Genomic DNA, 14305 nt, shown 5'->3' with positions numbered 1-14305 from the left:
CTCAGACAGGACTCACACAGCTTCCCTTTCAATTCACCTGAGTCTGTTGGGAGCTGTATATCATCAACTAGAACAAGAATGACAGCTCTGAATTAATACGACAGAAAAGCTAGTGGATGCTGCCTCTTGGTTTAGCCATTTCACTCTCTTTTGTAGCAACCAAAGGCTTCAGAACTCTGGCATTAATTAAGCAACAGTTTTATTACACACAATCAAAGCCTGGAAGAAAATCCTAACCGACAACAAGAGGAGATTACAAGGTTCAATAAACACTTGTGGTTTTGCGTGGTTGCTAATTGAGGGGTTTAAAATTTTTATCATCCAATACAGAATGCTGAAAAGGAGAGCAAGGAGCTTCAGAAGCACTTCTGTGGGTTATCTTCTGGAGCCAGCTCACACACTGCCGCCATCACCACGTCACTGCTTGATAGTTGCGTTAACATTTAACAAGTGCCACAGGCAACCTGTTAGATAACCCTATTTCTACTTTAGTCTTCTATGCACTAATGTGTAAACAGTGGTTGAAAGCACAGGGCCATGTTTCTAGACTGAATTCAAATTCATGTTTTGTGGTGTCTTCTATTCCTGATCAGGATTAAAGTTAACTCAAGTGCACAGCAGGACAAAAGAAGTATACAAAATCTTTAGTTAAAAGTGTGATATATTATATGCTCAATGAACAGTGGTGCAAAAGGGTTTCCAATCTAGATTTTTAAAAGTCTATTTTGGGACGACATGTTGGCTCCGTGGGTTCAGGCATTTGCTGCCAAGGCTCATGAACCAGATGTGGTCCTACAAGCGGAGGGAGAGCAACCTGCTTTCTGTGAATTGTTCTCTGACCTCCATACACAGGAATGTACACAGGAATGTATACTTGAACATACTCTCTGCACACAAACACGGAGTAAGAAAATGTGAAAAACATCATTCAAGACGTTTTATTTCAAGTCAATGAAACTCAACAAATAATGTGAGACTCTACTTTGCACAACTGAGAAATAACCCTAAGTCAGCTCCACGGTTTGTCTTACATACGATCTGACTTTTATCGGTAACGTATGTAAGCCAGGCACAGTGACTCATGCTTGACATCCCAGAATGCAGGAGGCTGAGAGGCGCACTGTTCAGAGCCTGAGCTCAGCTTAGACCACACAGCAAATTCCAAGCCAGCCTGGCTACAGAGTAAGACTTTGTTTAAAACAAGCAAACAAACAAACAAAACTAAGAAAGGCTTAAAACAAAAACCAAAACTAATACTAAAGCCAAAAACTAATAAACAACACTAATACTAAATATTAATACTAAAACCCAAAAACTAGCAAATGATAGGCTGACTATGTAAACGAAATAACTCATTTTATACACTTTCAACTGAGGCAAAGCAGGAATCAGCTAACAGGCTGAGTCTCAAGCTTCTGAAGTTTCAAAAGCCCTAAATAATGGCATTGTATCTGCAGCCAGTGCCCGCCTACACAATCCACTAAAGGTGGTAAGAGTAAACTCATCTAGCATAGAAAACTATGTCACTGCAATGGAATATTGTAATCAGGATACATATAATTCTAAAATGCAAAACGAAAGCTATGTTTCATGGAATTAATACATTTCAGAAATCCTTCAGTCATTATCAAAAGTTAAAGAAAATCTCCTTCATCTATCAGCTTTAAAATGTCACAGAATTAATATTTAAAAGCAACATAACTCAAGATTAAAGAAAACATTTTTCCTGCCATGATTATTATTATCAACCTGCCATTCATAAATCTAAAAACTCAAACAGATCGCTAGGAAACAACTTGAAAAACACTAATAAACAGTAAACAAACAAAACAACAACAAAAACCATCTACCACCTGGTGGTGATAGGGCATGAACCTCAGCAAAGAAATAAAACAAATCACAAAACCAAACCAAAGGCCTAGCCCAACCCAACCAACAAGAAAACCCAGAAAAGAACATGCTCGTACTACAAAACTAATGGTAAAGCAATTTCACATCTCTAAAGGCAAAACCGTTAACCTCCACATCAGGGAGGCTGGCTTAGGCACTTCAAGATCTAGGCTAGCCTGGGTTACATTACAGAGTGAGACCTTTTATCAGAAAACAGTAAGAAGGAGGGAGCAGGAGAATGGGGAGGAGGAGGAGGAAAGAGGGGGAGGAGGAAGAGGAAGAAGAGGAAGGGGGATGATGGGCAATGCCAGTAATACCAAGGAAACTGATTTTGTAAGTTCTATAATTAAACTGTCAGGCCTATAATAACTCCAAACCCAAGAGTAAGAAAAAAATACAAACTGAAAATGAACCTCACACATTGATGTAAATAAAGCTACTCTTTAGGTTGCCCATTAATCCACAAGTGGCACATTCATCTTATTTACAGTATTATACCCCCTGCCACGGTATTCCATTACAGAGTCACGCTACAGACTCCGTAGTTAACACTGTAGGAAACATTACTTTTTAAACATGGCTTTCTCCTTACATTTCTTTTTAGGCTCCCTCTTATATCTAAGGAAAAATAGTATAATTAAATTTGTTATGCTCATAGATATTTCTAGAAAGTATGGATAAGTCTGAAGTGATATTTGAAGGAAAGAACATGGTTAAATTTATGCTCCATCTTCTGGAAAAGCTTTAGCATCTCTGTGTCTCATCTCAGTTCTTCCGTGAGCAAGCACTTCTTACGTGGCTTTATAAATTGTACAAGAGAGTCATGGAACAATTACCTGTCAAAAACTTCTATTCTTTCCCAGAGAGTGAAGGCATAGACAGTCAGACCCACGGACTCAGCACCAACAGTTTTAAAGTTTCATGGCCTCTTTAACCTCCCATCTTCACTCTTGCCTCCTCTTCTGAGACAGAAGATTTCAAAGTCTAGCTAAATTCTGACACCCACCCTACGTACACATAATAAGCAACCTTTGTAATCTAGAAGCATGAAGAGAAACAAAAATATTTACTAAAAAGAAGAGAAAAAACCAGAGCTTTGAAGCCTTAAAAGGCAATGGTTTTTGTTCTTTTTTTTTTTTTTTTTTTTTTGGTTCTTTTTTTCGGAGCTGGGGACCGAACCCAGGGCCTTGCGCTTCCTAGGCAAGCGCTCTACCACTGAGCTAAATCCCCAGCCCCCTGTTCTTTTTTATATTAACTTATTTAGTATACATGTTCACAAGTATGTACATACATGTCCATGTGTGAATATGACACAGATATGTATGTGGAGGTCGGAAAATAATTTACAAGATTCAGTTCTCTCCTTTTCTATGTGAGTCCTAGGGCACCACTGGGGGTTGTCCGGCTTGGTAGCGAGCACCTTCCCTTGATGAACTGTCTTGCCAGCCCAAGAGGTTATGCTTTTAATTGTCAAAGGTACTGACTAAGTCAAGTGGGGAAAGAGTTTTTGGTGTAAAGACTGACAGTGCATGCTTATACTTTAGAGCTGTGTTCCCCAACATTTTTAAAAGATTTATCTTATGTGGATGTAGATGAGTGATGTGCACGAATGCACGTCTGGGCACCATGTACATGTCTACTGCCCTCAGAGGGTGGAGGTGGGCATCAGATCCCCTGCAGCTGTGCACAGCTGTGATCCACCATGTGGGAACTGAACCTGGATCTTCCACAAGAACAAGTGCTCTTAGCCACCGTGCCATCTCTCCAGCCCCAGAACAACTTCTAAAACAATTGCTAAGATAGAAGTCACCAATCTGTGCCACTTGTTTACCATGCCCCACACATTTTCCAGGAAGAAATTGTGGTATGAAGTCACCCGAGCCCCTCTGAAGACCCTATAATGCTTGTCAGGTAAGTGATGACTAAGTATTACTGAGTAAGCAGCTAACACTAATTCCTAAATGGGTGACCTGAAGTGCTGAATTTTCTGAATACAGATACTGAATAAGCAGTAAAGGGGAGGGGCTTCAGGGAGGCAGGATTAACCCTTGCTATATGTCAAAGCAGAAATCAAATGGAGAAAAATTCTAAAGGGCAGTGGACTGCTTGGAGAATACATGGGCCTCAAAAATACTATTGAAAAGCATGCTGGTGAGTGAGGATTTTGAGTTCAGAGAAATTTCAATTGAAATCTTGATTCTTTAACTTAAAGACTGGGGGTGGGCTGGGGTGTTGGTCAGGTCCTCTGAGCTTCAGGGTTCGTCATCTCATCAGGTTTGCATTTGAAACTGGTAACACATAGCTAGACTACGGTGCTTCAATGCAGAGCCTCAAAAACGTATCCATTTACTTACTTTTCCTCAAACATTTGAATAGAAGACTGAAATTAAAGGAAAAAAAACATTTGAATTGGGGGCTGAACATTTGCCTAGCATATACAATGTACTGAATTAGATCTCTATTCCAGAGGGTGGGAATGGGGTGCATAAGAAACAAAATGGACGTTTAAATCTTCACAAGGTACTAGGTGTGAAGTGCTATCAGCACTTGGTTAGCGAAGGAAGAAGGGCTGTGAGTTCCAGGCTAGGCTGGGCCACATAGCCAGTGTGCTTCAAAATGAAACCTCAAATTTATCAGGGAACAAAGGAAGTTGCTTTGTGCAAGGGCATATGACTGTGACAGCCTCACAGGTCCAACATAAGAACCTGAGACCAGCATGAACTGAGTAAGTTCTTAAGGACTAAGGACAATTTCTCCAGGCTGAGCCCATGGCTTATGCTGAAGTGAGCAGAACTTAAGGTGGAAGTCAAAGGGAGTGTTTTGCTTTTTTTTTTTTAACTACTTAGAGCTGGACATTTATAAAATTATTAGACAAACCATAAAAACCTGCAAGGCAGAGCCCGATCGCCCTGACAGAAGCCATCATTTTGGAGGAGAGTTTCCACAGCAGGACAATCAGTAGACTTAGAGGGCAGATGAACTCCAGATTCTCATGAAAGAAGGACACCAGCGTTAAATTCTTAAAGAAGCCTGTCATATGAGGAAGCATTTATAAGCTGAAGTCACAACACAAGAATAAAATTTACATGTGTGGATCCTGAGCTCATGGGCTTGGGAAGGTCTCAGGTTCCACAAGCTTAGATCTTCTTCCACCATGTGACCAAACATCATTCAAGGAGAGCTCATGAACCCAGGCTTCTGAAACTTTCCAACACACAGAAAGGAGAATGTATTTTTCTGGCAACATCCATGAGAACCCATAATAGCTTTAAAAATAAAAATCTCTCTTCCACATTAAGGAATAGAGTGGACTTTAAGAATATTAATATGAACAATATCACCAACATGTTGAACTATGTGTCTGGAGACTCCTCAACACTATCTGGTATCATGTCATTGTCCCTAAAACTGAATCACACAAGTTTCAGTCAAGGCTCACCAGTAATTAAAATTTTGCTCTGACAGTATCAGGTATTTTGAGGGGAGAGGGAGGTCAGACATGAAGTGCCTGTTTCTGTGAGTTTTACATGAAAGCACAGGACTAGGGGCTTAAGTGTATATCTTACAGCTATAGGCCTAAAGAGTTATGGAAATGGTGGGTATAATCTACATTACTTACAAATGATTAAACAAGCCTTATTAACTATGATGAGGAAAGATGGTCTTCTACATCATCTAGATACTTTAGAGTACAGTACAGGTTTTTATCCTACCAATTCTAAACTCAGATAGGCACATGATAATCAAACTGTACTAATCCATTTACTAATGCCTAAGCCAATCAACTGCTCATGTTAAGAAATAAAGCTTAGGGGGTTGGGGATTTAGCTCAGTGGCAGAGCGCTTGCCTAGCAAGCGCAAGGCCCTGGGTTCGGTCCCCAGCTCCGGAAAAAAAAAAAAAAGAAAAAAGAAAAAAGAAAAAAGAAATAAAGCTTAGCATCTACACATCTGAATCCATCACACTGCATGCATTAAATGGCTTTTTCAGTAAGTCATTACTTTTAAAAGGTGAAGACTAGAACATTGTGAAGTGTTTTGTCATCTTACATGTTTCCAAAGTTAAAACCTTTCCAAAAAGATATAAAAAACATGTGCTTGGGCTGAAGAGACAGCTCAGTGGTGTTGTAGAGGACTTGGGTTTAGTTCCCAGCACCCACATGGTGGCTCACAACCATCTCTAACTCCAATTCCAAGGGATCCATCACCCCTGTCTGATCTCAAAGGACACCAGGCACACACATGGTAATACATACATACATGCAGAAAGACACCCATACAAATAAATAAATAAATGAATGAATGAATAAATAGCTAGCACTGCTTATCTGGCTAAAAGTTTTCTCTCATTAATACCCTCCGTTGTGCTACACAACTTTTCTATTATCAGAATGATTAACAAGGTTATGACGTTATTATAACTGAGCTTTAAATGAATCAATCAGCTTTTAGGTTCATAAATTTTTTTATCCCCCTCTTCCTTCCATAAACATCATACTTGATTGATATTCAATTCTCAATTACATAAATTGAAATAATACAGTGCCAACATTGAGAAGCCAATGGCACAAGAAATATATAAACAAAACAGCAAATTCCCTAATAAACAGAACCAGGAAAGGAACCCAATTTCAATATGCCACGGCTTGCTGCCTGGAGTTTGCTCCTCTTTTAAATAACTCAAAGTGACAGGATCTTCCAATCCATAAAACCCTTGTGTTACTTGCAGGAAAAACTCCACAATGAAGGAACGAGGTAGCGGGGTTGGGAGGGCAGAACTTCACAGAATCTAATTCCTATGGTTACTCATTTTGTTTGCTTGCTTCTGTTTTAATCAAAATGTAAAACCCAGAATACAATACCAAAGAAAGTACTGGCAATCAAAGCCCTAAATGACCCCGACAGAATTAGAGTCTATAGACTATTAGTACATTGGCTCGATCTATGTCATTACTTTGGAAAGGAGGGGCACTTCCTAACATCTGTAACTGAGCTCTGGAGCAGAGTGGCAATGCCTACACAGCAGGAGAGAGCACAGCCACACAGCGTTCTGTGCCCTTCAGGAACTGTGCCTGGCACTGTGCAGCTGAGGTGCTGCTGTTTCACCACGCCCTCTGTTTCTGATCTTGCTAATTAAAAGGTTGATCACAGAACAATGCTCTTCTCATTAATTTCTGTGTTCCAATTGGGCAGGATCCCTGCTTACCCCACCTGATCTTTTCACACGGCTGAAGTTAATGTGACAGGAGCCAGAAGATGGATTACCTGCTGCCACACTGCCCATCGCCTCCAATCAGGAGCTATCTGTGTAAACTGATTGTTCTAATTTGCTCTCATTATTTTTACAATATCAGGAGAAAATAACGCACACAGCTCACTGTCAAAGTCATGAAAATCAGCCATTAGTTAAACCCAGACACTGAGTGGCTTTATTAGAGGCACTGCAGTTTATTGATGCAACTCCAGTCAAACAAGGCAGCATTGCTTCAATAGAAGGAAATGTTTATACAGAAAGTAAATATTTATTGTGATAATACCCACAGCAACAGGGTGTTCTGGAGAATCCTGGGCCTATTTTGAAAGTGTGGTTTTGACACAAATCATGTAGCAATGAAGGGATGGGTTGGCATAAGAAAGCAAGCAGGGGACATTTAATACATTCAGAAGCATGAAAATGCATCTATCTATTAACCAACATCTGGAAAGCATTCTCTATCTCCCTTACCTTGTACAAATAAAAACCTCAGTCTGTGACTACCTACACCAATCCTAAATGTACCCAAATGTGCTCTGTAATAGTTTTATAAAACAGAAATACCATTACCTAGGAACCTGAGATATTTCTGTAAGAATAATACAGGTATATTTTAAGTAACATTGTATTTCTGATCAATGTAAGTTTTCAACAAACTTAATTGGTAATCCTAATCCTACAGATACTCATGGTGCATTTTATAACCAGATACCATGCAGCCAGTCTAGAACAGTAAGCCAAACAAACAAGCGAGGCTTAGCCCCTTTCAGTAAGCAGTGGTTCATTATAGCATAAGGCAGAGCTCTACAGAAAGGTTATTCGGGGAGATAACATTGCAGGGATTTGTCCTGGGCACAAACACACACTATATGTGACTACATAGAATGTATTCATGTTATAAAGAAAATACTAAACTTCCAAAGAAAAAGGTTTAATTTTGGCATTTCTGGACTTACCTAGCTAAGAACATCTTGTTAACGCTACCCAAATACATTTTTAGGAACTGGAGAGTGGGGGGTATAAATAGAAACAGAAAAAGAACCTTTTAAATAAAGGAACCTAACTAATCCGTACACTTTCCCTCATCTTGCCTCTTTAGAACTAGAAGGAAACATGGCTTCCTCCTGTTTTCTTTCTACACTGAGATTCCTAGGTAATGTGAAGGCAAGAGTATGCCCTTCTTGCTGCTCCCCCTTTAATGGCCACTTTTCTTTTTCTAAGAAACATGTGCCATGCCTTTCTCCTTAAAATTCCTGCACTAAAAGACTGCACCATACTGCACTCTACAAAACGTGCTGATGGCGCCAATTACAAGCCCCCAGCCGAATGCTCCAGCCCCCACCATTCGGGCAGATTTATGCGGACTCTTGCCGACGTTATTACAAGTCAGAGTTTATTGGGAAATTGTTACATTATGCGGAGTGTCTAACAAATTGCTTATGCTGCTATAATTGGATTACAACAGCCGCTTGCTCCCACCGGTAAGATTAGGCAAGTAGGACTCCTGCCGATCTCTGAGCGTTAGCAGTAATTTTATTTGCCTTGCCTCTCTCTTTCCTAACAACATGCCTCTCTCCCTGCCAGCTGTCTGCTGAAAAGGCACAGGCTTGTTCCTTGGCCCTAACAATGCAATTACAGCCCCGCAGATCGCACTGTTTGTGCATTAAGTACAGAGCCAAAACGAGGCGAATTGATCGTTTGACTTTTGGAGAAGGCATGTGATCTCTCTGTGCGGGCGATCCGACATGCATCAGTAGGCAATACTGCAGTCAGTTCTTGATGAAGAACTTTCTTTTTTCACCCCTCTTCCCCCATAACCTTACCTCTATCACTGAGAAAGACACTGACTGGGCTCATCTCATGCTGCTCTAGATCAATCCACAAAGACAAACTCCATCTTATTGGCTCCCTGGCTAGATAGAAATGTGAAGAGGGTCTTTCTAGCATCTTGAAGTGCCTCAGTCAGATAGATCAGTGGCCTCCAACAGCTGAACCACGCTGTCCAAAAAGTGTTCATAGAGAGTTCACTGAGAAAGAGAAGTTTACACAGCACTGGAGTTGGAATGGCTTTCTCAGCAGCTCTGTCTTTATTCAAGGGCCATCAAGAAGCAGCGCTGAGACCTGTGTCCTGCCTGTCTGTGCAGATCTACTCTGCTGGAAGATGCTGGAGGCCAGTATGCACAATCAATGCAGCTGAACTCCAGGCTTAAGAACAAGCAGGCTGAGCTTCACTCCAGGCAAAGTTTTAAACACGTTTTGTTGACAGCTTTGAGTTTCTTGTTTCTTCCGCTTGTACGTTTAACAATGAGTGCCTGTAGCAACAAGCCTGCGCAGTGACTTGAGTCTAGGAGATCATTCACCAAGAGTTCTGGATGGGTCTGGACTTTTTAAAATCAGTTCTCTTTTGGACTTAATTTGAATATGATCAATTTGAACACAGACTAAGATCTCTGTTGGCACTTGCTTTATCAATGGAATGTTCTACTTTAGGTTTCTGTTAAACAACAAATGTGTTATCAATCTGTCAATCCATTTTATTCCAAATCTTTTGAGACAAAAAGTCATGCACAACTACAGCGAATATATTTTCACATTATTTGACAAAAACACAAATTCTAACCAATAGGTCACTTTACTGTGTATTTCTTAAAACCTTAGTAACATTAACATATTAAACACATGAAATATTTAAAAATGAAAAAACAAAACAAAACAAAACAGGTTAGTTCTGAATTTCATTCCTGGCTTCTTTAAACAGTATTATACTTCTGAATTTTCCCAATCACACTGGCCCTGGTGATACAATTACACCTTGCTGTGTTCACCACAAAGCTAAGCAAAGGTCTGTGAGAAGGGCCTGTGTGAACAGACATCTGACTTGCTCTTGTGAAACAGTATATTAAAGAAGCCTGTTAACATGTAGTTTAAAACTCAGAAGAAACTCTGAACAGCTGAAATGCCTTATAAATAGCACAGACCCAGAGGAAGTGCAAACGTCTGCATTGTGAATTGTAGATCTTAATTACCGACAATGGCTGGTACAGCAAGTAGCACGGAAAAAAAGTGAAACAGTTGCACTGTTCATGGTTGGCAATAATTCTTCAGGAAAATATTTACTATCAATCAGTTATGAGAAAAGGGACTCTGTGCTCGTAAAACAGCACGTTGCTTCTCATACCAGGACCATTTTGCTTCAGCATAATCTGAATTTAAACAGCTTGTTTCCTGCGGATATAATTTTGGAAATAAATAAAACAAGTCTTCTATCAAAATCTGGAGTGAGTGGAAAAGAACATCACATTTTTCTGTCTCGGTTTCAAACAGATTATTAGTCTCAAATAAAAAACAGTAATAACAAAATAACAACACAAAAATACAGAATGTATACAAGACCACTGAATGGGCTTATTCCAAACAAAGAGAGAACCACCCCTATCTAGGCCGGAATCAAGGTAGAGGTATTTGAACAACTCAATTTTAACTATACATGTTTATGGGAGGGGTGTGGGGTATAAAGGTAAATTATGGAAAAGCCTCAAACCAAAATTTTCTCTAGTACATCAATAAAGTCAATAGAAAGATAACATAAAAATTAATGTTCTCAGTTTTCTTTCATAATTAAAAGACATGAAGGTTGACAATTAGGTACAACGTGATTATAGATCTGAAAGACTAAGCTGACGATCAGTAATGACTGTCCATTTAAAGCTACAATAAATACAGAGCTCATCATCCCCAAACAAACCCCATAAACTCCAGGGCTGTGAGCAGATGAAATGCTTTAAAGACAAACTAGCCAGGCATGCTGCAGCAGGCCTTCTACTCCCAGCACAGCTGGATCTTTGTGAGTTCAAGGCCAGAATGGCCCACACAGCCAGGGTTACACAAGAGAGCCAGACAGACGAAACAAAACAAATAAGCAAACTGTATACAAGACACTTTATGGCTTCAAATATTATCTGACCCCTCCCCACTTTCATTTTTAAATAATTTCTTGAACCTCTTTCTTTCAAGCTAAAGCTCAGGAGACTGCGTCACCTAAGGTAACTTAGGAAACAGCTGTGCTTTCTTCCATTTTATTGCGAATGAAAGGGAGTGCTCTTTCCATACAGGACTGAAAACCACAGTAACCCAACAGAGGAGAGCTACACACAAAATATAGGGGTCGTTCCTGCTTTTGAGAAGAACCAATGCCTTCTGTAAAATGCAAACAAGTATTTAATAAAGAGGTAAAGGCTACTATACTTACTTACACACAAGCCAAAATTACTCTGGCTGGATTCAGCTGTTTTGAACTATAAGGGACAGGGGGATGGGGGGCTGGCTTTACTGTATTATAGTGGTTCTCACACAGAGACAGTTGGACATGCAGGCCACACTGGAGCACAGTCTGAATCAGTAGCAGACAAACAATTGTTAAGAAGTAAAGTTGAGGAAAAAGAAATAGAGAAATGTTTAAAGATCCACAAACGTAACTTTGAGGAATTTCTTTAAAGGTCAAGCAGTAAATGAGGTCCAGAGAGACAGCATGGAATCGTGAGACAGACAGAACATGTTTAGCAATGAGAAAGGACATCTTTCCTTGCCCTGCTAGTGGAGGCTACTGCAGTAAACATTTTTTTTCAGTTATGTGTTTTTATTTGACGATCTGGCTCAAGTCTGAAGCAATGAACTAGAAGACAGGATGTGGGCCAATAAAAAGAAGCAGGAAGTTGGTTGTGTTCCAACTGGAAATTATAGAAATCATTATTCAATTACAGTGGTTAAGGGGACAATGAAAGAGAATGGGTGTCAGAATAATGTTAAGACAGGCAGGAATGGGACGAGAAGGTCACCATCTGGGAGCAAGGAGACAGACTGATGATGAGCAGCAATGAGCAAACATTTCCTCACCCAAGAGCATGGAAGAAATCACACCACTGTGCCAGATGCCAGAAGATTTCTAACTGTGCACCACTCAAGTAGAGGGTGGAAAAAGAGCCAGCCCCACCCCCATACAGTACAGACTCATAGCAACACGGCTAAGAAGTTCAGAAATACTGGCTTACCAAGTACAGGAAAACAAAAGGAGCAGATGCTCGGTTGGCCAGCTCTCAGTGAAACTCATTACACTGTCTCCCTGTCCTTGGATTGGTGCTCATGCTAAGATGGTGCCTTGAGTAGGAGCTTGGAAGGAGCATTCAGAGCAGCATGTCCACACAAGGAATGAAAGAACACTTTCTCCACCCAGGGGCAAGGTGGCACATGCAAGTTGTTACTAAGCAACTGAAAATTAAATTTGACTTATATCAATCCTCATTTTTGTTGCAAATTAAGATGTGAACTTACTACACAATTGATGAACCTCCCTTCTGCAGCTATAATTTAAAATAAATCTGACATTACTCATATGGCTAATTCTAATTTGTTTTCAGCTGATAAAGCAGGGTTAGAGATTACTATATGTTTTAGGAAATAGAATAAAAAGTATTATTGCTACTATATAACAATAAATTTGACTGTGTTCCTCTCTAACCAGCTCATGTATGAGAACAGAGTCCTCAGGAACAGAATTGGGAGGAGATCCTAAAGAGCTCGGCTTATTCTTTTCATCCTGAGACTACATAGCAAGGCTCCATCTATCAAGAGTGAACTTTTAAATAGACATTGAATCTATTGTCACAATCATCTTCCCAGCCTCTGAAACGATATGAAAAAGTTATTTTTTATAAGCTACTGTTTATATTTTGTTATAATAACCCAAAAGAAATAAGTCAGCTCTTCTTGAATTTTATAAGATGGAGTCCACGTGATATAAACAAAGTCCTACCACTAATAGTCAATATGAAAAAATAGATTAAGCTGAAAGTTGGAAAAACTGTAAAACAACAAAACCCTAAATGTTAATAAAGATTATTTTTGCAGAAAAATGAAAACAATGCCTGTGTACCAATTGCATGCAGTGTTCACAGTGGCCATAAGATGACACTGATCTTCTGAACTGTAGTTACAGATAGTTGTTAGCCACCATGTGGGTGCTGGGAATTAAACCAGGTTCCTGTATAAGATCAACCTGTGTTCTTTTTTTTTTTTTTTTTTCAACCTGTGTTCTTAACCACTGAGCCATCTCTTTAGCTCTGAAGATTTTAATTTTAAATATTATTTTTTGTACCTAGAGATATAGCACAGCTTTATACATGAAAGACTTGGGCCTTATGGACAGATAAAAACACCTTTTCATTCAAAACCACCAAATGTGACATTTCTTTTGGTTTTTGGGAGACAGGGTTTCTCTATGTAGCCCTGGCTGTCCTATAACTTGCTTTGTAGACCAGGCTAGCCTCTGCCTCCCAATGGGCTTAAAGACATGTGCTGCTATGCCTGGTCAAATGTGACATTTATTAAGTAACAGTGGCACAACATAACTGGGCCTCTGCTTGACTGTCACCCTCAGCCTATCTCTGATGTACCACACCCACACTTAGGGAGGCCAGGCATGGTGATACCTGCCTTTAATCCCAGTCCTGGAGAGGCAGAGGCAGGCAGATCTTTGAGTTCAAGGCCAGCCTGGTCAACATCATGAGTTCTAGGACAGCCACAACTATGTAGACAAAACAAAACAAAACAAACAATAAAAACCAGCCAGGAAGGAAGGTACAAAATAAAGTGTTCATCATCTTATAATAACTCACTAATCTGTGTAACTAGATGGATAATATAAAGATTCTGTTGCAACTCAAGAGAAAGAAAAGCCAGCATTCAGCTCACTCTGTATAAAATAATGCTTGCTTATATTTACATTGTCTTCATAAATATCTGATCTCATGGTCACCCGTAGTAACAACACTGAGTAAAGGCTCCCACAGATGCAGCTCTGCTGTAATGTGCTATAAAATTAACCGCTGAACACTGTTATTTACTTTCGCTATAATATTAACCACTGGACACTGTTACTTACTTTCGCTATAATATTAACCGCTGGACACTGTTACTTACTTTGGCCACACAATTTTCAGTCTTCATAGCAGTGCTTGTTAGACATACTGTCTCTTGGTTTATGCAGAGCCTGGCACAGCTGTTGTAAGTCTGTAGAGACAATTTTCAAGGAAAAATAATCACTTTTTTGTAAAGATACTGAAAGACTGACACACATAGCTGTCAAGTTCTCTTCAATTTCTCTAAATC

General features: G+C 39.7%; 1 protein-coding gene across 22 annotated transcripts in view; it reads right to left on the bottom strand.

Moving 5' to 3' along the window:
- Btrc (beta-transducin repeat containing E3 ubiquitin protein ligase) overlaps positions 1 to 14305 on the bottom strand; it is a 165735-nt gene that overhangs the window by 48860 nt on the left and 102570 nt on the right. For all 22 annotated transcript variants that reach the window (XM_006231530.5, XM_006231538.5, XM_006231536.5 and 19 more), the window contains 1 exon segment: positions 14117 to 14206. In XM_006231530.5, the coding sequence (XP_006231592.1) occupies positions 14117 to 14206 (90 nt within the window).

This window comes from Rattus norvegicus, chromosome 1 (assembly GCF_036323735.1).
Source record: "Rattus norvegicus strain BN/NHsdMcwi chromosome 1, GRCr8, whole genome shotgun sequence".
Classification (NCBI taxonomy): Eukaryota; Metazoa; Chordata; class Mammalia; order Rodentia; family Muridae; genus Rattus; species Rattus norvegicus.
Note: the sequence above shows the minus strand (reverse complement) of the source record. Positions and strands in the feature narration are given on the sequence as shown.